Consider the following 25,401-nt stretch of genomic DNA (forward strand, 5'->3'; position numbering starts at 1 on the left):
TTTACTATTTATTTTCATGATAGTCTCTCACTCTCTAGAAAGGAATTTCCCATGCCAAATACACATATATGCAAAAAAATGTTGGTTAAAACACTCTCATAGCATTTAGCAGACACTGAAATTAAGCTTTATTTATTGTTTGGGAATTTTTCAATTGTCCATTCATAGTTGCTTGAAATTTCACAATGGGAAAGAGGACTTAGACAGGAGCTACGGACTTGTGTAAAGCTTTATTATGAATTTGCACATTAGAGAGACTCAACAGAGGTTTATGGTTCAACAGCAAACCCAAGAGGGCATTGGCTGAAAATGTGGGCTAAGATCATTAAACATCCTGATGTTTAGCATAACAGAAATATGACAGACACGTCACATTGCACAATTGAGCTGGCAGTGAAACAGAAAGGCAAAAAAAGCAGGTAATTCACCAAGAAGGTAATATCTGAACTGGGTCTGGAGCAATCAGAATTTTCTAGGTAGATAGAACATATAAAACATCAATAACAAAATTCTTCAAAAAAGATAACATTTACTGAAAGCTTATTATCTATCCAGCTCTACTGTAAGCGTGCATGTGCGCGTGCGCACACACACACACACATATCTCATGTTCCAGGACTGGAATGGTGGCACAACGGGCTGCTCCTCAATCTGTGATGCTGGCATCCCATTTGAACATTGGCACAAATTGTGGCTGCTCCCTTCTTAGGCAGCTCCCTGCTGGCAGCCTGGGAAACAGCTGAAGATGGTTCAAGTTGTTGGGACTCTGCACCCACATGGGAAATCTGGAGGAATCCTCTGGCTCCCAACTTCGGAGCCTGCTCTGGCCTTCACGGCCATTGAGGGACTGACCTTGAAATTGGAAGATATTCTCTCTCTCTATCAATCTGATTCTGTTTCTCCCCTTTTCTCTCTGTGCTTCTTTCAAGTGAAGTACATAAAAAATACGGAAGAAAATGAAAAGATCTCGTGTTCCATATCAAAACATGCTGGGGTCAATGTCTGGCTGCCCGCTCCAACTTCTTGCTGTCACAGAATTTGAGAAGCAGCACTGATGACGCAGAAGCCAGCACTGGATTGATTTCCCGGCACCCAAGTTAACCCAGTTTAGACCTCTGGGGCCATTTGGGAAATGGATTAGAAAATGAGACCTCTGTTTTTAACTTTGTCTCTATTTCTCTGATTCTGAAAGAAATTTAAAAAAATTTAAATTCATTTTATCCTCAAGCCATTATGGAAGTAATAATATACTAATCAGAGAGAGAACTGTATTCTTGAGCAAGAATAAAGAAATAAATAAACAAGAATAAGGAAAGACACATCTGTGGCCGAGCCGTGTAATCGTAGCCTGGGTTCCTGCCTGTGTTATCCACATTGCATACTGGTGCCAGTTCATGTCCTGACTGCTCATCTTCCCACCCAGCTCTACCTGCTGATGGTGATGGCCTGAGAAAGCAGCAGAGGATGGCCCAAGTGCTTGGGACGCTGCACCTGCATGGAAGACCTGGAAGAAAGTCTTGGTTCATGGCTCTAGGTAAGCTCAGCTCTGACCCTTATAACCATTTAGAAGTCAGCAGTGGATGAACTATTTTTTTTTTCTCTCTCTCTCTCTGTAAATCTGCCTTTCAAATAAAAATAAATCTTAAGGGCCCAGCGCGGTGGCGCAAGTGGTTAAAGGTCCTCGCCTTGCACGCCCAGGATCCCATATGGGCGCCGGTTCTAATCCTGGCAGCCCTGCTTCCCTTCCAGCTCCCTGCCTGTGGCCTGGGAAAGCAGTCGAGGACGGCCCAAAGCTTTGGGAACCTGCACCCGCGTGGGAGACCCGGAAGAGGCTCCTGGCTTCGGATCGGCATAGTATCGGCCCGTTGCGCTCACTTGGGGAGTGAATCATCGGACGGAAGATCTTCCTCTCTGTCTCTCCTCTCTGTATATCTGCCTTTCCAAATAATAAAAATAAATCTTTAAAAAAAAAATCTTAAAAAGCAACATCTAAAATGTTAAGAGTATCACTGTAACATTAAAGTACATGAGTAAAACAGTTTAATGATGGAAAGGAAGAAGGGATTGGGAACCTGTACGTTTTTGTAAACTCTTCCTGAAGCATGGGATCATGTGTTGAATTTATTCCACTGTGATTTTCTCTATAATTAAGCTTATTACTTCTTTAAAAAGTAAAATAATTAAGAACACAAAGCTCAGGAGTGCCTTCATTGTAGGACATTGTAGGATCCCTTCTGATGGAGGGGATCAGGCAAGTTCGTATAAGGTTTGTGTTTTGTTTTTTAGGTTTTTTTTTTTTTTTTAGTTTCGATTTTACAATTAGAATGAAAATCCCTGAATATATTTATAGGATAATGGGGGTAGCATTATTGGTACTAGAAGAAAATGAAAGCATTAAAATGATGCCCAAAACTTGGGAACAGACTAGAGCAGAGAGAAATTGATCCAAAGATTTCAAGCAAAGCATTGAAAGGATTTCATCAATGTGAGGACTGACATGGTACCCAGAGAGCTTTAACAGAGCCCAGAATGCTGAACATTGTCTTCTAGAAGATACTAACCTTTAAACTGAGAGGTGTGGAAGAAGAAAGAAGGGCTGAATTGGATGAGTCAGGAGCCAATCAAGAGCTAGAAAAAGTGGCATTGATACTTGGCTTTGTGATTTAAACTTCAGTTGCGCAGCCTGTCTCACATACTGGAATACCTGGATTTGATTCCTGAGCTCCAATTCCTGATTTCAGTGTTGGTCATCGGAGGGGAAGGCTCAAAAAGTGTTGAATCGTTCTATTCATAAAGGGAGACCTGACCTGACCTGACCTGGATTCCCAGCTATGGAGCCAGAACCACATCTGTGAGCATCAAGGAGGGAACAAACAGCTGAGTATGTTCTGTATTGCTCCTTCTCTGCATCTGTCCCTTTTTGAATCTTATTTTTAAAAAGAGGAAGGATAATCAAAGACAGGAATGTATCCTAATGCCAACATGAAGTCCAAACTGTAGTTGTGTAAAGGACAGACCTGTTTATAATGTTCTAGAAAGAACATCACAGAGTATAAAAAAAAAAAAAGATGAGTGCGATTGAAGTGAGGCAATTTATAAACTACATCAAATGTGCTGCAGCAAGGAGGCAACTGAATTCAAATATAGGAACTTGAAGGTCTGGTTCATGCCTAAGATTTAAGGGCTTAAAATTATAGAGTTTATATCTCCAAGTAGTAGCAAGATACAGAGAAAGGCCATTAAGCTAGATGGTTGCATGATCAAGGTTTGGATGCTGTCACAGTCCAAACTTCTATCATCTTTCACCTGAACGGAGGCAATAGTCATGCAATAGGGTTTTTTTTTTCTCTGCCTCACCTCTTCTTTTTAAACATAATTTCTCAATAGAGCAACCCTAGTCATGTGTTATGCACCATGCATCAAATTTGATCCCTTCTCAGACAAGGTTACTCTAATAGCTAGCCATCGCAGTGATAAAGAAGTTCAAACAACTCTGTATGATCTGATACTTCCTGAAGGATATGAGCCTCTGTCTACTTGTCAGATCTTACCTCACGCCAGTTTTCTTTTCGTTTCAGTCATATTAATTTTCCGGCAGAACTCCCCAGTATATTCCAAACTAAGTTCCTTGACAATAACCATTCCTTCTGTACTAAATGCTCTGACTAGACTTTCTGAACTTTTCCTTTCTGGTCATTCAGATATCAACATGAAGGTTTTCTCTTCAGAGGCAGTGTTCCTGAAGTAGACCAATAAATGAAAATGCAGCTCTGTTGCAATTTACTAAATGCTGGCTCCAAATTAATGGAAATGAGCTATCCCCTCATATCAAGAAAAATTTCCTAAGGAAGTGTTAGCTTCTGAATGATCTAAAAATAGGGTTTAAACCCAACAGAATACTGAATACGCTCCACCTTGGAATAAAGTAAGCAACCATCTGGCAAAAACACTGAAACAAGCTAAGTTTGGATGTAAAGATGGAGAAAACTACTATTCATCCAGGTTTGGGTGGGGATGCCAATTATTATTATTCATAATTGCAACAATGATAATAAATGAAATTAATCCCAAAGCAGGAGGCATAATTAGCAGCGTAGGCATGAAAGTCTTGTAATCGCCCAAATCTCAGCTGTGTTTGGGCAGCGGGAGTGGGAGGAACTAAAGAACAGAATTACAATTAAAAAGAAATTGACATCTATGAATTAAATCAGGCACATTATCTCCAGCTTCTGGTTTGGAGTTCTTATTATGAAACTAAATAGAGAGGCTAATTAGACTGCTGAAAGCTTCAACTGAACTGTACCGTTTCTACTGGGAAGGAAGAAAGACCAAGGCAAGGCGTAAAACATAAAGAATGAGAAGACTTCAAATGACACCTCTGTGGTTACCAGTCTTTACCTGAAGAAATGAGACAGAATATCCTTTACATTGTATAGTCTGAACACATAGACTCACATATATATTCTAAATGGTGGTTTTTGATACTGCAACATTATCAACATGACATATAAGACAACAATTAAGTGATCTATTTGATGTGTATAGTTCCTCTCTAGCAAATGAAAGCCAACAACCTGCACATGCATCAGTGAGGCACTGCATTAGAGGACGTGTGCATGGTTTTTCATTGGTGTATCAATCAAGAAGCCTCCGATTGGGAGATTATCCACCTAACCCACAAAGCTATGCTATTCAATTTGCCCTTGGAAACCTTTCTGTGTGTGCTCTTAATTTAAAAAAAAAAAAAAAAGGATTTTTAAGGGCTTGGCATGGTAGCCTAGCAACTAAAGTCCTTGCCTTGGACATGCTGGGATCCCATATGGGCACTGGGTTCTAATCCCAGCAGCTCCACTTCCCATCTGGCTCCCTGATTCTGGCCTGGGACGGCAGTCGAAGACAGCCCAAAGCCTTGGGACTGTGCACCCGTGTGGGAGACCTGGAGGAAGCTTCTTCCTCCTGGCTTTGGATTGGCACAGTCCGGGCTGTTGCCGTCACTTGGGAATGGAAGATCTTCCCCTCTGTCTCTCTTGCTCTCTGTATATCTGACTTTCCAATAAAAATAAATTTTTAAAAAATGATTTTGAGATGAAGACAATGTTCACAACAAAGAGGAAAACTTACAAAAAGTACCTAATCTAGTGAGTAGAAAAACCAAAGAATGTAGCTCAGTGAAAATGAGGGTAGAATGGGGGAAAAAAATCTATCTTAATTTTCCTTTTATGGATGACATGACTGGAACTTTTTACATTCATTCTCTTTAAATGCTCTTTACCATATAGCAAAAAGAGATTTTCTAGACAGTTACCTCACATTTCACAAATTCAAAAACATATCTTCCTTTAGCTATTGGTGTCAAAAAGAAAATTCTGTGGTTGTTCTCGTGCCTGTGTGGCCTTAGAAATGAATTTGATATTCATGTTCATCGTTTTCTTCAAATATTTTGATGTATTTCAAAAGCACCACAAATTGTTATTTTCTGGTTAGAAATCTTGAGAAAAATGATGCTCCCATGGGAAAAAAAAATAAAATCCTTGGGACCATCTTGGCCATCTCTGCCCCCCTCCCCCTATACTTCCTGCTCATGGTTCATTCACACTCGTATCAACTCATCTCTAATCCAGTGCACAGAAACAACGAGAAGTTTGTGGAAAAGTGATGTGAATATAAGCATTTATAATTGGATGCAAAAGTTTTCTACGTGTGTGAACAGTACTGGCATCAAATGAAACTGCCTTCAGAACATCCATGCCAGTGCTGATGCAGTGGTGTAGTGGGTAAAGTCACTCCCAGCAGGGCTGGCATCCCGTAGGAGAGCCAATTTGAATCCCAGCTGCTCCACTTCTGATCTGGCTCCCTGTTAATGGCCTGGGAAAGCAGAGGAGAACAGTCCAACTTCTTGCATCTGTGCACCCATGTTGGATACCCCCTGAAAGTTACTGCCTCCTACTTTTAGTCTGGCCCAGCCCTGAAATTATGGCTGTGTGGGGGAGTGAAACGGTGAGTGGAAGAACTTGCAGTTGTTCATGCTCTCTGTGTGTAATTCTGCATTCAAGTAAGTAATCTTAAAAAAAATCCAGGGGGAAATGAAATTACAAGGTGATATGCATTTGCATGAACTTACTGAAGATCCCTTGTGACAATGTACAGATTTTAAAATGGTTTGGACCAAAAACAAAATTATCTTTTAGTTCCATTGTCCATGGATTTTTTTGAAGTATACTTTAGATATAATCTTTGCTCATAGCATAATTACTGAAGCACACCCAGTTCCTAACATCTATCCATGTTTCACTGTGACAATGTACAGATTTTAAAATGGTTTGGACCAAAAACAAAATTATCTTTTAGTTCCATTGTCCATGGATTTTTTTGAAGTATACTTTAGATATAATCTTTGCTCATAGCATAATTACTGAAGCACACCCAGTTCCTAACATCTATCCATGTTTCACAACATATACCTAACATTAACTCTCTGAGTTTTTCATGAAATGCATTATTGCTAAGCAGGGGAAAATCCATGAGGTTAAGCATTTTTCTTTAGCATGATCAACTAGCCCACCAAATGCAAAGTCAGCGAATACATTGGTAAAGCAGAGTGCCAAGTGAGCACGCTTTGGCACCCACCACTGTATGAGGAAACCCAGTGACATGCAAATGAAATGCCTGACATTCTGTAAGCAGCAAAGTTCCAGAGTGACAATTCTAATTCTTGTCTTTCTCAAAAATAAGAACATCTGGTGTGAAACAGAAGACTGAGTTCATACTCATTTCTGGATGCAAAAACTGAAAGCACTGAAAATTATTATTCAATTCGTATGCTCCATGAGGTGGCTAAAGATTAAACATTGTAACAGAAAAAAAAATACAAGTTTCATCAGAAGCACAAAGACTTCAAGATTTTCTTACTGAAATTTATTGTGGTAAGTTGTAAATATCACACATGTGCACATACTCTGACACTCATAGGATCTTTAAAAGTTTAAGAAAAAATGTGTTTTATGGAGAAACCCATGGGTGTAGATCTAATATAAGACACTACTGGACTCAAAACGCTTAGACTTTTCTGTAGTTATGGATAATCTCTGAGTGTGTGTGTGTGTGGTCCTTGTGCTTAAAATAGCTGAACAAATTATACCAAAATCAGCATGCCAACAGAGGGCAGTTAATGGAAAAACAATGACAAGTACATAAAACCATGAGATTTATTTATCAAAGGTATGTGGTCCCTGAGACTTTAGTAGCATTAATTTAAAGGCTATTAAGAAAGAGTAGAGGTTTCAGAGAGAGTAAAAGAGAGTAACAGAATAAAAAAGAAACCAAATGCAAACCCATGTCAACACAGAAGACATGGGAGGAATGTTCTCTCCTTTATTCTTGAAGACTGTTTCTAACTTACAAGTCCCTCCCAGGCAAACTATTCATCAAGGTGAAGATGGAATCTGACACTCTGCTGATAGATGATGTCTCCATGGCTTTATTTTTTCACCTCTTCTTTCTCTGGAGACTACAGGATGATGTAAACCTTTGAAACAAGCAAATAAACTAAGAAAGATGAAGGTTGGAGCACAATATAAAGTGAGGCCTAGGGACTCAATGGTGTGAGCAGTACAGAAAGCCTCTGTGGATGGTGCGGGGCAGACAATACCCAGCACGGAGTAAATGAGAAAACTCCAGCAGGGAGATCACAAAACTAAACAGAAACCCTGGAAAGAGTGAACAGCACTACCTGTGTGTCTTGTTTCAAAGAGCTTTCAAAGCTTTGGTAACCATAGCTCTGTTAAGTGGTTAGAAATACAAGCAAATGAGATAATGAAGGCATTCACTAGCAATGAGTTACCGAAGGAAGGAGATTTAATCTTCACAGTAGAACACTGCATAGGGCAGGCATCCTTTTTCTCACTGCTATAGCCTTAGCTTCTGCACTGGTGGCTAGATCATTGTATGGATCCGATTGAGGAAACTGATTGGTTCAGGTATGGTCTTACAATGTTCTCAATAAAGGATATCACAAAGTCATTGTAAAAATGCTGAATAATGACTTGATCAAAAATAATGACTTGATCAAAAAGTGGTAGAATTATATAGGGGAATTGGAGATTGAGAGAGAGAGTGTGTGTATGTGTGTTTATGATGTATGAGAGGAAATTAGAAACAACCTTTTCCTGCCAGGGTGAGAATTACCTAATAGATGACACTGAGAAAGCCAAGTCCACTATGAGAAATATGGAAAGACATGTCTGAAAAAAAAATCTGGAAGCGGCCAGTAGAGCAAATTATGAGTGTGGTAAGAAAGAGACTTCTGTTCTGTCAGTATCTATTTTTTTCCTTTTCTCCTTATGACATCAAGGTATTGGGTTAAGTCAGTATTCATTACATGGGAAGTTCAGGGGCAGAGTGCCAGCAAAGCCTGGTCAGCGGGCAGCAGTGAAATTCCATGCAGTTGCAATCAAAACCTCAGCTCACGCGGACTCTCACAGCAAATGCTGCAGCCAGGAGGCCCTTCCCAGTTCTCCTAACTTGACACAAAGGTTTCACTTCTGATAACATCCCCTGAGCACCATCATCTAACACTCAGGTGCTAAAAATCAACATATAATGGGAAATTAGTTAATTTTCATTGTTTAAAGAAGAAAAAATGAAGTGATGAAGCAGTATGGCTCCTGTACAGGAATATAGCCACGTACAGTGATGAAACAGGACTTTGAAAATGGGACTCAAGCCTGGGACTCAAGCTCCTCTGGCTGTATTTGGATTAATCTCAGATTCTTCCCATGGAAACATTTCCTAACATTCTGATCTCAAAACAGTGTCTAAAAATATTTGCACCAAACAATGTAAACTTCATTCTCAAGACCAAAATGTGTTTCAAAGGCAGTTGCTTTGTTGTAACAGAGCTTACTCTTGCCATCTTTGGGAGCAAAAATAGACACTGATGACATATGAAATGGATCTCTTCAAGTAGACATGAGGGACCTGACTCTTAGTGGCAAAATGTGCAGGGACAGGCAGGTGCTGTGGTACAGTGTGCCAGCAGATCAACAGCCTCAACTTTTTGAAAGAAAATGGAAGAACACATACAAAAAACTCACCTGAAATTTATTATTTTCACATGGGAAAACATCTGTAATTTTATTTGTACCTTTGATGGCCTTGTAAGTTTTTACTATAAAAAGTCAGATTTAATGTAGTTCATTTAGGTGAAACTCTATGAATACGCTGATACTCTGCCTCTTTCCTTCCATTCTTCTGTGTTAATCTGAGAGAACCTATTTTAACTACATTACAGTCAGGTTTTTCATGCTCCAAAAACATTTTTGATTGGGAGAGGGAGAGAGAGGGACAGAGGAGAGAAGAGAAAGAGAGGGACAGAGGAGGAGAGGGGGAAAAAGAGAGAAAAAAAGGGGGAGAGGAGAAAGAGGGAGAAAGGAAGCAGGAAGACAGAATGGGAGCAAGAGGGAAGGAATGAGAAAAACCCCATCCGCTAAATTCACCTATGGAATGCCCAGTGACTTTGGCTGGGAACAGGAAACTCATTCTAGATCTCCCACATGAGCAGCAGGGATCCAGCTGCTTAGTCTCCTGCTTCCTCCTGGTCTGTATTTGCAGGAAGTACAAGTGAGAGCGCAGCGAAGATGCAAGCCTGGACCCTCCAATGCAGGCTACAAGCATCCCGACCACTGTGCCAAATATCTGATCCATATTTAGAAACCATGTAAAAACACTACCAGGCTATGTACTCTCTCTAGCAGAACTGCATCTTTCATGCTTTATTTCCACAATTGCTTCAAGCATCCCAACATTTATGACACACAGTATAAATTCTGTAAGGAAAGAAGCCTTTTGTCTGCTTTATTTACTAATGTTGTCAAGTGCCGAGGACAGCACTTGACCCCTAGGAGGCACTCAATTAACTCAGATATTCATTTACTGAATTCACAATTCAACAAAAACTGAAGCTATAAATCCCATGTCCTCATACACTTGACTAGGGGAGGATAGCATTTTCTTAATTACATTACACAATTCTCTGTCCAGGCTAATGAATTTGCCATTCTGTCAGCAGACACATGTGCTGTGGTGGATGTTACTCTTAGAGCCCCACATTCACAACTAGATCACCATTATGCCACCGTCTTAAATGACAGTCAGAATTCACCTGGCAGCCTTTGAATGATAAACAGGAATCAGATACACTATTGTAGGTTTTATGCAATATCTAGAGAGAAACACATGCATATTCTAAAAGTAGCCCTTTCAAAAACTTTAAAACAACCAGAAAAGGGAGATAATTCCATTAAGTGAGTTATAAAGTAATAAGATTATTCTGTCCTATCTATTGCATGCATGGTCGGGGTAATATTTGAATGAGTTATTTTATACTGATTCTTGCAGAGACTCAAGAAAGACAATAGAAAACATGCAAAATAAACAGCTGGGGGTGTGGGAACCAAAATGCAGGAGACACAGAGGGAGGGAGCTGCTATATTTGACTTTATAATGCAAACAACCACACAAGGAAAGCAAACAAAACACACAATAAAGGGCAGCGAGGACAACAAAAACCCCATCCAAGCAGGAATTGGCTGCTGCCCTCTCTGTTTAGGTTCCTTTCTCCCTCATGAGTTCTACTTCCAAATGCCACCCCCTGTTCCCCCTCCGCACACTAACAGGAAAGACAGGGCAGTAAAGGACTAATAATGATAATAATAATGAGAAACGAGCTGAGCTGAGAGTCCATGTGTCTCCTCCTCTCCTTGTCTTTCTTCAGCAGAACAGCTTCCTAGCCAGTGGAGAATAAATCATGAGAACAGCAGCTCTGAGATAAAGGCTGGGTGAAATTTCATTGTGCATTACAGGATGAGCTGAGGCTCCAGGAACGTGTGTCCCTCTCAGTATCTAGGAGGCAGCCATGGTGAGATAGAGCAGGAAAAAAATCTGTTATTCCATATATTTACACTGCTCAAGCTCATCAGGACTGGTTTCCCATTGTTACTACAGATTAAAATCATTCTCGTCCTTCATTGGAGGTCACCTCTCAAAAAGGGGGAGAAGAGATTTTGACAAGTTAGATTCTACCTTATTTTTATCCCATGGCCGAGGAGGTATGCAGCAGAGTAAGGGACAGAAGCTGGGGACAGTTAGACCTAAGAACAGTACTCTGTCCTTGGGTGTTCGCTCTTTTCATCCATAATGCTGTGGGTTCACAGGAGTTCATTCTTTCAAAAGTCCTCAAGGAAGAGATGCTGAGATCATTTGGAAAAATGAGGGAAACCACTCATCATAACTACTTAGCAAAGAACTGTAAGCACCTATGGATTCCTGCTACATTCTCTATGACCCTCACACTATCAGCATGAAATCATTTGAGAAGAATGTCCAAGGTGATTGAAATAGTATGGTAAATTGCTGTTTGGCATGCCTGTATTCCATATTGGAGTGCCTGGTTCTACTCTTGCCTGCTCTGTGCTTCCAATCCAGACTGGGTTAACGCATTTGGCAGGTAACACACGAGGGCCCCTGTGTGCAGTTCCTACCACTCAGGTGGGGTACTTGGATTGTTTCTGGTTTTGGGTTTTGGCTTGTCTCTGTCCCAGGATTTGCAGGCACAGGGAGAAGAAACAATAAATGAGAGATTTGTTCATTCTCCATCTCTCATTTATTTATCTTTCTCCTTTCCCCTCTTTTCCTCTCTTGCTCTCCTTTTTCTTCCTTTCTGGACTCAGTATTTTAAGACAATTTTATAACAGGCATGGCTTATCAGTGCATACTTGGTACAGTGGCTAAGATGCCACTGAGGACTCCCACATTCTATAGCAATTGACTGAATTCAAGTCCTGTTTGACTCCCAATTCCAACTTCCCCCTAGCAAACTCTTGGGGGCAGCAGGTGATGGATCAAGAAGTGCGGTCCCTATTACACACGGAAAACCTAAACTGTGTTTTAGCTTCAGACGTCTACCCAGCCCTGCTCTGGAGGCTGATGGTATTGGGGAAGTGAATCAGCAGTGCACTTTATCAGGTACCACCCAAGACTTGAATGAGAATCTGTGCTTTATACAATCACTTGTGATCTGTACTTCAGTGTAAGGATCGCCATTTCTGATATGCAGGGAAACAGATTAACCTTTCTGTCCATCTCTTTCTCTCTCTCTCTCTCTCTCTCTCTCTCACACACACACACACACACACTCAGATGTAGTACGATAGATGAGATGCCATTTTATACACAAGTCAATCAACTTTCCAACAGGTAATTCCCCCAATCATTTTGCATCACCACAGACATGACATGCATTCATTTCCCCAACCTTCTCTTCCCAGGATGATGAGAAAATCAAGGAGATTCTTACATTCTTCACTTAGCTACAGAACTAGCTTGCAAGACAATCCCAGGCATTAATTACAAGGTTTCAAACGGCAAGGCTGTCATAATATCCTCCGTGTGCTTCTAATTCTTACAGTCATTTAAACCTGCAGCAGCAAGGCATGAAAGCACACCTCATCCTCTCTACCGCCTTGTCAAAGACAAAACGCAAACATCCATCTTGAAGGTTGGATAACGATCACTTGTTCATCACATATAAATGGAAAGAAAGGGAAGCATTTTCAGAAGAGGAAAAACAAATCCAGTACTTAGACCTCAGCTTTAAATGGAATCTTTATTTTTTAGTGATCAAAGGGATATTTAGTTATCCATGTAGTTTGTTGCTTAAAAGTTATTATGGATCCCCTTCTTACAATTTGCAATAAAGAGGCAAAAAAAAGCACTGTATTTAATTATCTCGTATATACTCATGCTTCTCTATTATAATCATTTAGTCCTCGAAATGGGCACACGGTTTTATATCAACATCTTCTCTAATCTCTTCTCTTTAACTGCCTATTCTTTCTCCTTCTGGTTCATTGGTCCCTCCACCAAACCATCCTTATGTGTGTCTATCCATGTTAAATTACACATGGGAGAATCAATTTTACACTACTTTGATGAGGGAAAAAAAATGGACACTCAAGGAAAGTAATTGTGGTATGAGAGGACTCATGAATAATTCTCAAAAGAAAAGCAAACCAAATTAAATTAAAAGCCAGCCCAGTTTGACCAGTGAGAATTAGACGGTATTCCCAGCCACATCCCAGTATCACAATAGCTGGGTTTGGGATTTGCTGTTTCCTGACACCAGCTTCCTGTAATGGGCTCCCTGGAGACATCAATGATCACATCCCATTCGATGTACCTTCCCTTCATCCCACTGCTTCCTCCTAGCTGTGTCTACCCTGAATGTGGATAATAGTGGCCATTCCTGCAGAAAAGCATTTGCTAAAGTTAGACTTACTTTTGTTTGTTGCAACCAACATCTTCCCAGCACGCTTGGATCTGCTCTAACCCTATGTGCTCCTACAGAGCTTGCAGGAATAGTTCTAAAATGGTTTGAGGCCTTGCCCTGCCCCATCCAGACCAAGGTTATCGAACTTTTAGTAACTTAATAAGGAAAAAAAATTTTGAGTCCCACTTGAGTGATAAACTCCATAAGCATCATTCCTGACATCAATCTAAGGGTTTGTCATACTTTCTTCCATCTGTGTTCTTTCAAAAGACTAAAAAAGAGGCAACTATGAAGACAACTGAATCATAAGGTCATATCCGGGAATGAATGATGTTCACCAGATATATTAAGTGATCACAGAAAAATTAGAGCGTGGGCTTTAGGAAATAGGAGGTTTAGAAAGGAGTCCAGCTTCTATGTATCCCAAGATCTGTGAAAGCAATCTAGGTGACACTCAGGTAAAAGACCCTGAAGCCAAATTATCATCATATGAATTAAGAGACATCATGCAGCATGACACTATCATTGGACCATGTTTGAAGGACATTTTAGGAAAAGTAAGAATTACGTGGGAAAGGAATAAAAGACATCATAGCAGAATAGTAGGTGATGTTCCATTTCCCAAAGTGAGTGTTCTTTCCAAGCCTTTGTTAAACTAGGACTTGACATGTAAGTACAAAGGAAAGCTAAATTAAGCCCAGAAGCCAACAAGAACAATCTTACTCAGCGAAGACAAAGTGATGGCTTTGGGATTCTGCCTCTTAAGACAATGAATCAGTAACGAGGCAAGGAAAGACCAGCCCTCTGGGCGAAGCTCAAGGAGTCCCTTTCTTGGCTAAAGATTCAGTTCTTACACGCTGTAAATACACTGGGTCAAAAGGTACCAGGGAGTGTTTTTACTTATCATAGTTTTTGATCAATACTAAGTGGTATTCTGTACTCAGTATCTTATCAAGCACTGTAGTTGCTATAGTGCCTGACACAAAGGTCTTGTCCTTCCAGAACTGACATGCCAGTGAACAGGCACAATAAAAAAACAAGTGATTTAAAGTCAGGTAGTGATAACTGCTACCAAAAAGCAAAGCAGGAGTGAGGCAATGGAGACTGGTGTCTTACAGAGTGTGACCAGCAGGTTCTCTGGCAGGTGCTCTGTGATCAGACAGGGCTGACACAAAGGAGGGAGCTTACTGAGTACCTGGAAACTTTTTTTTTCTGGCAGAGATAACAATGACTGAAAAGACACAGCATGGCATACCTGCCACATTAAACAATTACTGAATTTTGAAATCTTCTAAGGTACACAAAGGAATATCTTTAAGTCCATTTTAAAGTTCATAACATTTTATAATAGCATAAATGGTTGGAGCCAGGACAGCAAGCTAATCTTCTGCACTGTTGTGCCATCCCAGCATCCCACATGGGTGCTGGTTCCTGTCCAGTGCTCCATTCCAATCCAGACCTCTGCTTATGGCCTGGGAAGGTAATGGAAGATGGCCCAAGGCCTTGGAAACCTGCACCCATGACGGAGATCCAAAAGAAGTCCTTGGCTCTGGACTGGCCCAGCCCTGGCCGTTGTGGCCATATGGGCAGTGAACAAGCAGAGGGAAGACATTCTTTGCCTCTTTTTCTTTCTTTCAAGTAAGAATAAACAAAAATCTTTTTTAAAAAAATGAGTTAATGGTTAACATTTTAAAAATTTTAAGAGTTGAAAATTAAAATACTGCCACTTGCAGGTAGCCAAGCTCTGGTACTATTTGCCTCTCAGATGCTTACACGCCTGAAATACCGATTTATCAGTGGCTCTCTGGGAAATCCCTGTGACGAGCCCAGCCTGACTACCAGGGCGTCTCCACAGCTTCTCCAAGGACCTTGCTAATTAGGAGCCTGTCTGACATCAGGACCTTCTCAGAGGACTCTTGCAGGGCCAAGACATTGTTTTGGAGAGAATCTGATCCGCTAACACTGAGGTACTGAAAAGCAAACGAAAGATAACTGCATCCCCTCCAATGGCTTATTTTGTATTATGGACATGTAAGCCTCGGAGAGTGAAAGTCCCATTGAGATTCCCCTCCCCCGCCTTTTTTTTTTTTCTGTGAGAAGTACGTAATTCCAGAGAGAAAATGTCACAGGAGAGTCTTACCAGACAACAAGTAAATTAGAGTCCAGTTTTCTTTCCCCAAAAACTATTCTGAGAGGAGAAAAGTACCTGTGTGAGGCTAAGGAGAAGAGAGAAGACATTTCTCGGCTGGCAGCTGAAGTCTAATTAGACTGACAAATCTTCATCGTCTTCCTCTAGTTATGAGTGTTGGCAGGAAAGGAACGAACCCTGAAGCCACACATTATGTAAGGCTGTTAATCAATATTGAGCCCCACTCCTAAAAATAAACTTCCCCCGGAGGCTCCGCTGTCTAGCGGTAAAGCAAGGGAGTGAAAATGTGTAGATTCCTGGTCTCGCTTCCACCACACAGGCAGCAGCAAGGAAAAGAAATGGAGGGGCCCAGAGCGGAGATTTCTTGGGGTGAGCAAAAATAGTCTTGATCCAGCATGATCTGCATCCTGTCACAGCACTGTGCTCAAGTTCTGCCTTTCCTGTAACCCAATCCAAGGCAGTTCTATTGAATGAAGAACCTCAGGGAAATAACGGCTATCCAGCTTTGTCACCAAAATTTCATTGATAGCAACATGCCATACATTCGCATGTCACATATGCTTGACTTGTATAAGACTGCTCTCATTCCACGATGTTCCATACATCATGGTCATTTCATACCCCTCAACCTAACCGATTATTCTGTGTTAAAGCTGTTGTTCAGCCCAACCCCTTCCCATTCCAGAATATTAATGACCCTCCCAGAGAAGTGTGTTTTTTTTTTTAAAGATTTATTTATTTTTATTGCAAAGTCAGATATACAGAGAGGAGAAGAGACAGAAAGGAAGATCTGCCCAGTGATTCACTCCCCAAGCGGCCTCAATGGCTGGAGCTGAGCCAATCCGCAGCCAGGAGCCAGGAGCGTCTTCTGCATCTCCCATGTTGGTACAGGTTCCCAAGCTTTGGGCCATCCTCAGTTGCTTTCCAAGGCCCAAAGCTGGATGGGAAGCAGGGCTACCGGGATTAGAACAGGCTTCCAAATCCTGGAGCATTCAAGGTGAGGACCTTAGTCACTAGGCTACAGTGCTGGGCTTGAGAGGTGTCTTTTGACCAATGGATTCAGAGCTCCAATTCACTTGAGACTCTGAAGAGATCCTGGATCAGTGCAGATTTGTGTACGTGTGGTGGAGGGGGGTCAATCATATCGTTTTGCTTGTGCTTATTCAAATGTACAAACCTCAGTCCTGTGAACTGTGAGTTCTGAGAACTTATCTGGGGTGGAAATAGTTTCCTATTGTGAATCTCTTAAATGATCATTTATAGGGTGCTTAAATCCTGACAAGCCTATTATAAAGGTACAATTAGGCCACCTGTACAGAGGAGGAAACTGAGGCTCAAAGATACACAGTTACATTTTCAAAGAAGCCTGGATTACAAGTGAGAAATTCCTGCTTCAAGGCACTTCAAAATACTGGTCTCTACCCCAACAGACAGTTCATACACTTGACTTTATTTTGCAATCATTCGTACCCAGGGACAAGTATGCTTCTTAGAATTCCTAGCCTAAAACTCAAAGTCTAAAAGCATGAGTTCTTCAACCTTGAAAATTGTGTCTTCCTTCTGGATTATTTGAAAATGTTGAGATCTGACTGCCAAGCTCCTGGACCTTAAGCATGACATTGGTCAAACTTCCTAAGTCTTTCATTTTTACTATCCACTAGGAGAGTTCTTACCCAGGTGGAGCATTGTGATATCTTGGCAATTTTCTGGTGCCAAGAAATACTGGTCAATGTCAAGGTGACTTTGCCAATATCCAGCAATGAAAAAGTGGGTCATAATAAGTATTTGCTAATAGCTTACAAGCAATTCCAAATTGTAATTTTACAGAACACACTGAACTCTTTCTTTGCTGATAGCAACTGAGGCTGGAGGCCTGAGCTAGAAGAATGCATGTTATTCTTGGAACTATTTTCCTCTTGGCCTTCTCCTTTCTTGTGGGAACATTTTAGTTGCAGCATCTGAAACTAAGTGGTAAAACTTCTGTTTCTCATGTTTTCTTTGTGTCCTGAATGAGGGAACAAGTTTGAGTCCTGGCTGAGTTGAACTTTCGAAGTGGCATTATCTGTGTCTTAACATTCATCCATTGATAATGGAGTCAGTTCAATTGGAAGTGTCCACGTAACTGCTACAGCATCCCTACCGGTAAGATCCAGAAAGGATCCAATCCCCCCGCCCATCCACCTTCTGGGTCTTCTCCCATTTGGGAGAATTTCTGGTCAAGAATCTCAGTATCAGGATTCCCAAGATCCCATCCACTTTATATCATCACTGGACTTGACTCTCTTTACCAGGAAGCGATCATCCCCAATGTTTTACAGCTTAGTTTCTCACATTCAAATGACAATTTGTTCTGTTCACAAAGCATATAACATCTACGAGACCTAGCTTTATATTCATCTCAGCCACAAGTAACAGCAAATGCTTTCCTTGCCCTCAACAATACACACCCATTCTTAAATCTCTATCACAGTACCAAACTGTCTTGTGCTCCTTAAAGTGCTAACTCAAGAGAGCCAGGAACCTCTGCTTTATAACACCCAAAATAATGCACGAGAAAACTCAAGAAAAGTAAAGAGCTATCAAAGAAGTCTATTCCTGAGGGCACAGTAATCTTTGCTTGTCCAGGACAAATTTCAGCTTCTAAATTCTACTGTGACCCTACTCCAAATCCTTGCTTCTGAACTCCTCCTAGCCTCTTATACCCTGAACTAGAACTACTACTGTCAACAGAAGCAACTTCATTTTCTGAGATAAACCACACTTCTCTTAACACCATATTTTGGAAGTGATAAAATAGGGGTTAAAATATAGAAAATCTCACTTTATCTAATATACTTGCTTTCTATTCTACTCATATTTTCCTAGAAATCTTTACAATAATTTAGTATTATAGGCAGTGTGAGTACTCTGCATCCCTGCCCCCCCTTTCTTTGCAGTGAGATATACTTAAGTTACGTTCAAATAAATAAAGCTCCTTCTGTTGAGACATCAAGTTTGTATCTCCTCTCCTGATTGAGAAAGCCCTTTGAGTTCTCAGATTTTGCTGGAAGAGACACAGTATCAGTCTCCAGGACTATAGAAATTTGCAATCCCTCTACTTCCCATCCCTTGAAATATTCTCTGGAAGCTTTGGCCTCAAAGGAATCCAACAAGTCTGTGGGAGAGACCATATGGAGATCAACTGAGCAAGTCTCCTTAGTTAATCCTCCAAGCAACAAGGTATCTATGGGTAGCTAGCGAATAATCTCAGGCAATGTGTGGCAGAGGAATTGCGTCACTAAACTTGACCAAATTTCTCACTGGAGGAATTTTAAATTCTAATGACACACTTGTTGTCTTTAGCCTTCAAATTGTAGGAAAGTTTGTTTCATGGAAATAGTTACCTGGAACTTATATAGAGAGTTCCCAGTTGTCCTTAGCTGCCATGCAGATTAGCTAGTTTTAAATGCAGTAAGTATGAATGCAAGCACATAAGCTAAATCATTATCCTATAGTTTTACCATTGGGAAAAACATCCAAAGCCCACAGATCAAATTGGAGGGAAAACTATGCTACTTCCACTTGCTAAGAGATTACAAGTAAAAAAGTCTGAATCATTTTTTGATTGATCCAAAAATGCTTATTGAACACAAACTATATGGCAGAGTTTCATCTGGAATTATCACTTATCTACCTGTTTCCTTAATGCACATCTTAACAAGTATTTTGTTGTTCAAGCAGTACCTAGAGGCAATCTTAAAATAGGGTCAAAACTTGAAGCTTGGGTACCACAGCTGTAATTCAATATAGTTCATGCCATTCTCAAGGAGTTCTGAAATCTTACCTGTGGCAAATTGAAATATCAGAAAGATCAAAGCATCAATTACTTCCAGGAGACTAGGGCATTGGAGAATTACTCAAAAACTGTTTGTTCACGTTCACACACAGTCAAAAAGCACCCATGCAGGCAATGTGTTTTACTGTTTTCCTTTGATCTGAAATCAACATCAGCAAAGGTCCATAAGAAATGAACTGCTCAAATAATGCCTTCCTAGGATATGACTGAAGAAGCAGCCAATGGATTTTTCATTTCATACATAGAAGAAAAAAATACATGATGGGAATATTGAATATGAAATTCATTTCCTTTCTGAGGTATCTCCTAGCAATCAGATATTTAATAAGTTCTAATCAGGGAAGAACATTAGCTAGAAGATGCAGAAATATTATTGTTTACTATAGTGTTCTTTTCCATGTAAAGTCACTACAAATTATCCTAAACTTTGGGTATAATCCAAGGACTTGGTGGGATATTAGCTCTAACACAGGCTTCAGATGATGCTTGCAATGTACCTGAAATCATGGTAAGCTTGGAGATGAGGTTTCACAGAATACAGTGCAGATTTTCCATAGCCAGTTGGTAAGGAAAAAAAAAAAGGGTCCAAGACTGAGATGTTTGGTACAATACATAGCATACCACCTGAGATACTTGTATGCCACATTAACATGTTTATGCTTTGAGTCCTGTTCCTAATCCTCACTACATTTTCCTTCTGGTGTGCACCCTGGGAGGCAGCCAGTGATGGTGCAAGTAGATGCGTCCCTGCCATCTTTGGGGAGATCCACACAGAGTTCTCAGTGCTTCACTTGGGCTTGGCTCCACCCTGGATATTGATAATTTGGGGAGGGAATGACAGAATAAGATCTCTGTCCCTCTTTCATTCTTTGTCTTTCAAATAAAACAAGAAGTCCAAAACCATTTGGAACAAAATGGCTCGCACGTTCTCTCTCTCTGTTTTTACTTATTTATTTTACATGTAGGTACTACTTTGTTATTTTTCATATCGGTTTGATTAACCCTGCTAGAATATGTACTGATATACTCTTAAACACAAGGGTGTGCACAGATGTTTGAATAGCCGCTGTAGATGTAAAGGGAAAGACATGTAGGCATAATCCACTTATTGACGGAATCAACGGGAAAGAAACACATATGCCAGGGAAGCCATTTCAGAGGCCATTCTCAGATGTCTTCCTCCTCCACAATGCCGCTGACATTCAGAATCAAGTCACTAGCAAGACTTGTGTACTGAATTCTTCCCCTGAAGTCCTGCAGTGGTTTGTACAGTTTAGCAACTCATCCAATTTGTTCCCATCTACATTTGTGTTGCTGAAGAGAAAGCCAGAAACAGACCAGTACCACTCCTTATCCCCCAAATCCCTGGGCACCACTAAATCCTCTTCCAGTCACTGAAAATTTGGTCTTCAAAAGGACCTCAGGATCAGCCATTATAATGGAGAAAAGCCATTTGTTCCTCTGCTTCCCACAGAGTTAACAGAATATATTCTGACAGAAACAAAACCAGTCTGCCAAGACCTGTGCAAACAGAACCATCCTTTCACCAACAATCAACAGATCTGCTCTTGAGCTACAGAGACTCATAATAGAAACATATATTGCCTTTTATCTTCTTTTCAGTGAGTAGAGTGAAGTGTCAGGAATTATTGCTTTAATACCAGGAGAAAGGAGCTATTTTTTTTCTTCCCCTATTGAACATGTGCGTAGGAATGCACGGAGTGACTTTAAGAATGTTATGCGAGACAGAATCTTCGTTTTGAAAACACATAAAATTGGGCTGATAGCATCATGAGTGCATATAGTTTCAAATTGTGACTATGAAGGCATGTAGGGAGCTGTCTATGTATTTATACTCAAGGAAAAAGTAAAAGACAACAGATTTGCCTCTACCGAACTCACATAAACTTAATTCAGAAAAATGGCAATACATGAAAGGTTTAATTGGTTATTGACTTTAAATTTCCAGCGGCCATTGGAGTCAATGGATGGTGATGTCAAAGACGGAATTGGGCTCATGGATAATACCTTACGACCGAGAAGCAGGAGGGACAAGTACTGATGTCCAGGATTTTCTCCAAACAGTAACTAGGCTAGGGGTAATTTCCCCACAAGCAATTGGAATGTCTTATTTTATGCCAGAGCATTTAAGGCTAATAACTCGATTAACCTCTTACCCCTACTAACTAGATTTATGAAATGCCAAGGGAACTGGCTAAGTATTAAGTCTGAGCTTGGATATAATTACTTTCAAGTAGAGAAACAGCAAGCTTACCACAAAACTAAGAACTTCCTGCCTAGCTAAATTTAAACCTTCAGATTTTCTAATGTAATTAGTATCCTGGTCAAATACAAAGGGAAAAAATGAGCCAAAAATGACAAGTGGTTAATCAAAACTTAATGGTAAATGCGAAGGCTACATTTTACAAGGATTAGTTGAACTTTTAGCTCTAACTGCCCTTGATTTGAAGGTGCCCAGCACTTCAATAATGAACAGTTCATCTAGCAAAGCCATCTGGAGGACATGAATAGGACTGAAGCTGGATATAATCTTGTGTATAATAACACATTTTTTTCTTTCCCTTTTATTTCTTCTATTTGAAAAATATAACGAGAGGAGGGTGTATTTCATGTGAAACTGTAGTTCATTGCTCTTTCTGAATAACAGCATTACCATTTCAGTGACAAATATTGTAGAAATTATAACCTTGGATGTCATAAGACTTTTACAACTTCTTTGCCAATGACTTAATTTCTCTCTACCAAGGCTTATTTCTGTGAGCATCCTACAGTGATTCAAACTCTTTAGCTACATACATCACTGGCCATAACAGCAATATTTCAAAGGAAAAATAAAGAAGCAAATAGTATTCAGTCAAAGGCTTACCTGAATGCTGGCAGTAGAACGGTTCTTGCGGGTTGTGGTAGTAGCCATTGTAGTGGTGGTTTCCATGACAGTGGTAGACATTTCTGGTGGCATCGAGGTTGTCTGTGTTGTTCCCAAGATTGATGGGACTTCTCCCACCAGCCGGACACTTCCATTGATTTTAATATTTGGGTTGTTCTCAGCTGCCATGTTCAGTACTTTCAGACCATCATAATAGAGCCCAGAGAGCTGGCCTTGGAAGAGACGTCCCTTGTCCTTCCCACCAATGGCTATTTGCGCCTGGGTGTTGAAGATGGTTAACTGCCGGCCTAGTGGGTTGGGTGGAGGAAATATTATTATTCCCATACATTATTCCTATTTTCCTTACCTGGTCTCAGTGAAACCAGGCATCATTACAGGCTTCCTGAGCAATGTAGGACAGAAGAATGGATCACAAAAACCCAATACAGCCATTGGCAAATAATATTACACTACACTTATCTCTTCCAATGCCTAGCTGAAAGCTCTCGATAAGGTGGACAAAGTTTCTACTTTTCCTTTAACTCTGTGGATGATGGAATATGCTTTAATGGTAAAAGATATTATAGTCCTCTTAGATATATAACTATAGACAGAGGAACACCCAAATTAGGCGATCACTAGAATAAATCATAGATGACTATTGCACTGATTTTTTTAAAGCTACAAGTTAGCATAATGATGACTAAAAAGAATTATATATAGCAAACAAAACCAGTAAGGTGACTCACAACATTGATTTTTTTTTTAAAAAAAAGTAGGTCTTATTGTTATAATAAGTTAGCTAACATGATGAAACTTTAGTGTCTTGAATTCATTGCCTATTTATAAAAAATGAATATTCAAGTTAAAAGAAAACACATAATTTTCTACGAGTCTTCATAACAACTGATACTCTCAGTATTATTGTATAACAATATCATTACAAATACACTATTATATTTATTTCTATGGCATAGTGGGTTATGGTCACATAACTAAATCTTTGCAAATAAATGTGCATTGATCTTGTTCCTGGCCAGTTAGGGAGAGAAAGATGACAGTCAATATTTTTTTTTAATTTAAGATTTATTTATTTATATTGGAAAGGAAGATCTACAAAAAGGAGCAAAAACAGAGAGGAAGATCTTCCATCTGTGATATACTGCCCAAGTGGCTGCAATGGCCAGAGTCTAGCTGATCTGAAGCTAGGAGTCAGGAACTTTTTCCAGTTCTCCCACATAGGTGCAGGTCCCAAGGCTTTGGGCCCTACTAGACTGCTTTCCTAGGCCACAAGCAGGGAGCTGGATGGGAAACAGGGCTCCTGGGATTAGAACCAGTGACCATATGGGATCCCTGCACATTCAAAGTGAGAGCTTTAGCCATTAGGCTACCATGCCAGGCCCTGAGTTCATGAATTTTTAACACAAGAATGGGTATTTATAAAGAAACTGCTGCAACTAGTTGTACAGAAAACTGTCGGAAGGAAATAGTAACATTATGGAGTTTAGACCAGTGGGATTTTAGTATCTCCCACTCTTTCTAGCTGTGAAAGTCAGTCCCAAGCATTGAATATTTCTAACAAAATCCCTAGAAACGCTTAAAAACCCATCACTGATCATAAGGAAATATGCTAAGGGCTTCTCTCATGCTATCTCTCTGCCTTTTGCTCTTCCATATGGAAAAAATTATTAATGGAATAAAATACATAGCTTGCGAATCTTTCTTTACTTAAAAAAAAAAACTGTACTTTTTCATCTAATTACATATTATGTTTGCTATACCTCACTGTAAAGAATACCTTCTACTTTTACCTGAAGGTGTTTTTTTGTTTAACACACTACAGTTCTTATTTTGTATTTTCTAACACAAACAGAAGTGTTTTGTGATGGTTGTGCTAGTAATACTAGCATTACCTTGCCTTCAGAGATACAGAGTGTTTAGCTATCCTTGAATTTCTGTATATCGTGTGGAATACTTTCTCAATATATGGAAGAAAGGGAAGTAGAAGAAATGGAGAAATCTGCCTACCAGATGGAACTAGAATAAATTTCCTAACAGTAAATATTTAGATTAACAATACAATCTGTTGCACCAGGCAGCCTCAATGTCAAAATGTCATATCATGCAACAACTCCTGGTTGATCAAATATAATATTTACCCATTTATTTGTATGTAATCCAGAACTCGTGCTCAGTTAATAGGTGATTAATCTGAACAGTTAATGATTTTTGATTACAGTAATACAGGACGATATTTATAATGGTTCTCATCTTATTTTCCTAGTGAAAACATTTCTCTATTGATGCATAGAATTGAAATATAAAGCTACATGACCCTGGCAGGAGATGATGATGTTTGCTTAAGACCAACACCTCTCTGTAGCAGCCTGGCATTTTTCCCTGGGATATCTCAGGGTTCATGCAAAGAAAAAAAAAAAAACTCATGGGAAATATGGATTATAAAAAAGTTGGAATTATTTCAAAATTTCTTGGCAACAGAATACATTTTCCCTTTATTTCCATTCCATGTGAACTTTTTGAATGTGCCAAGTACCCAACTCCTGGTCATCCATTTCCAGAGATATAATTAATCATTTCTTGCGAACAAGACAAAATTTGCGTAAGAACGGGAAGGATTTATTTACATTTCAACTTGATTTTTGTTTGTGATCTCTCCCTAGCTCAATCTGCCTTTCTTCCCTTTCAGAAAGCTCTCTTAGCCCTCTGATGTTGGGTCCGTCAGCAGCTCATAAAGGCACAGAGGAATATGCCCACCTCTTCTGTTTTGTCCTGGAGCTGATGAACTGCTCCTGGCTAGACAGGCCTTGGTGTTTAAATGGGAGAGGCAAAAACTGGGGAGAGAGAGTCATTTGCCTAACACCTCTCAGAATCAGTCCCATATCTCATTATTCTCCCTTCTCATGGCCAACAAGTGATCAACATACCTATACATATGTGTGTACAGTAGAATCTAAGAGCTGATCTGTCATCCACAATACCACATGTGGCGATAACACTGCTGTAGGAATTGTAGCAGTTTCCTTTTGATTTTGTTTTAGGTGCCCACCTTCTTAGAAGTCATCAATGGTTTTCTTATTTGTATATCAAATTCACATACTGCTTAAATTCACTCTCAAAGTCTCAAGTCAGTGCTGCACAAAAACTAATTAAGCCTCATATCTTCCTGAGGGCAGAGACAGTATTCT

At 40.0% G+C, this 25,401-nt stretch overlaps 1 protein-coding gene and 1 non-coding gene across 12 annotated transcripts in view; one reads left to right on the forward strand and one right to left on the reverse strand.

Annotated features, from left to right (window-relative positions):
- NRXN3 (neurexin 3) overlaps positions 1-25,401 on the reverse strand; it is a 1,255,286-nt gene that overhangs the window by 98,015 nt on the left and 1,131,870 nt on the right. For all 11 annotated transcript variants that reach the window (XM_040975217.1, XM_040975215.1, XM_040975219.1 and 8 more), the window contains one exon: positions 22,196-22,503. In XM_040975217.1, the coding sequence (XP_040831151.1) occupies positions 22,196-22,503 (308 nt within the window). The remainder of the gene's footprint in view (positions 1-22,195; positions 22,504-25,401) is intronic.
- LOC121153290 lies at positions 13,343-13,482 on the forward strand. The gene has a single exon (XR_005883375.1). It is a non-coding gene; the product is annotated as a small nucleolar RNA SNORA9 (small nucleolar RNA).

Source organism: Ochotona curzoniae, unplaced genomic scaffold, assembly GCF_017591425.1.
Source record: "Ochotona curzoniae isolate NIBS_2020 unplaced genomic scaffold, NIBS_Ocur_1.0 contig_2688, whole genome shotgun sequence".
Lineage (NCBI taxonomy): Eukaryota > Metazoa > Chordata > Mammalia > Lagomorpha > Ochotonidae > Ochotona > Ochotona curzoniae.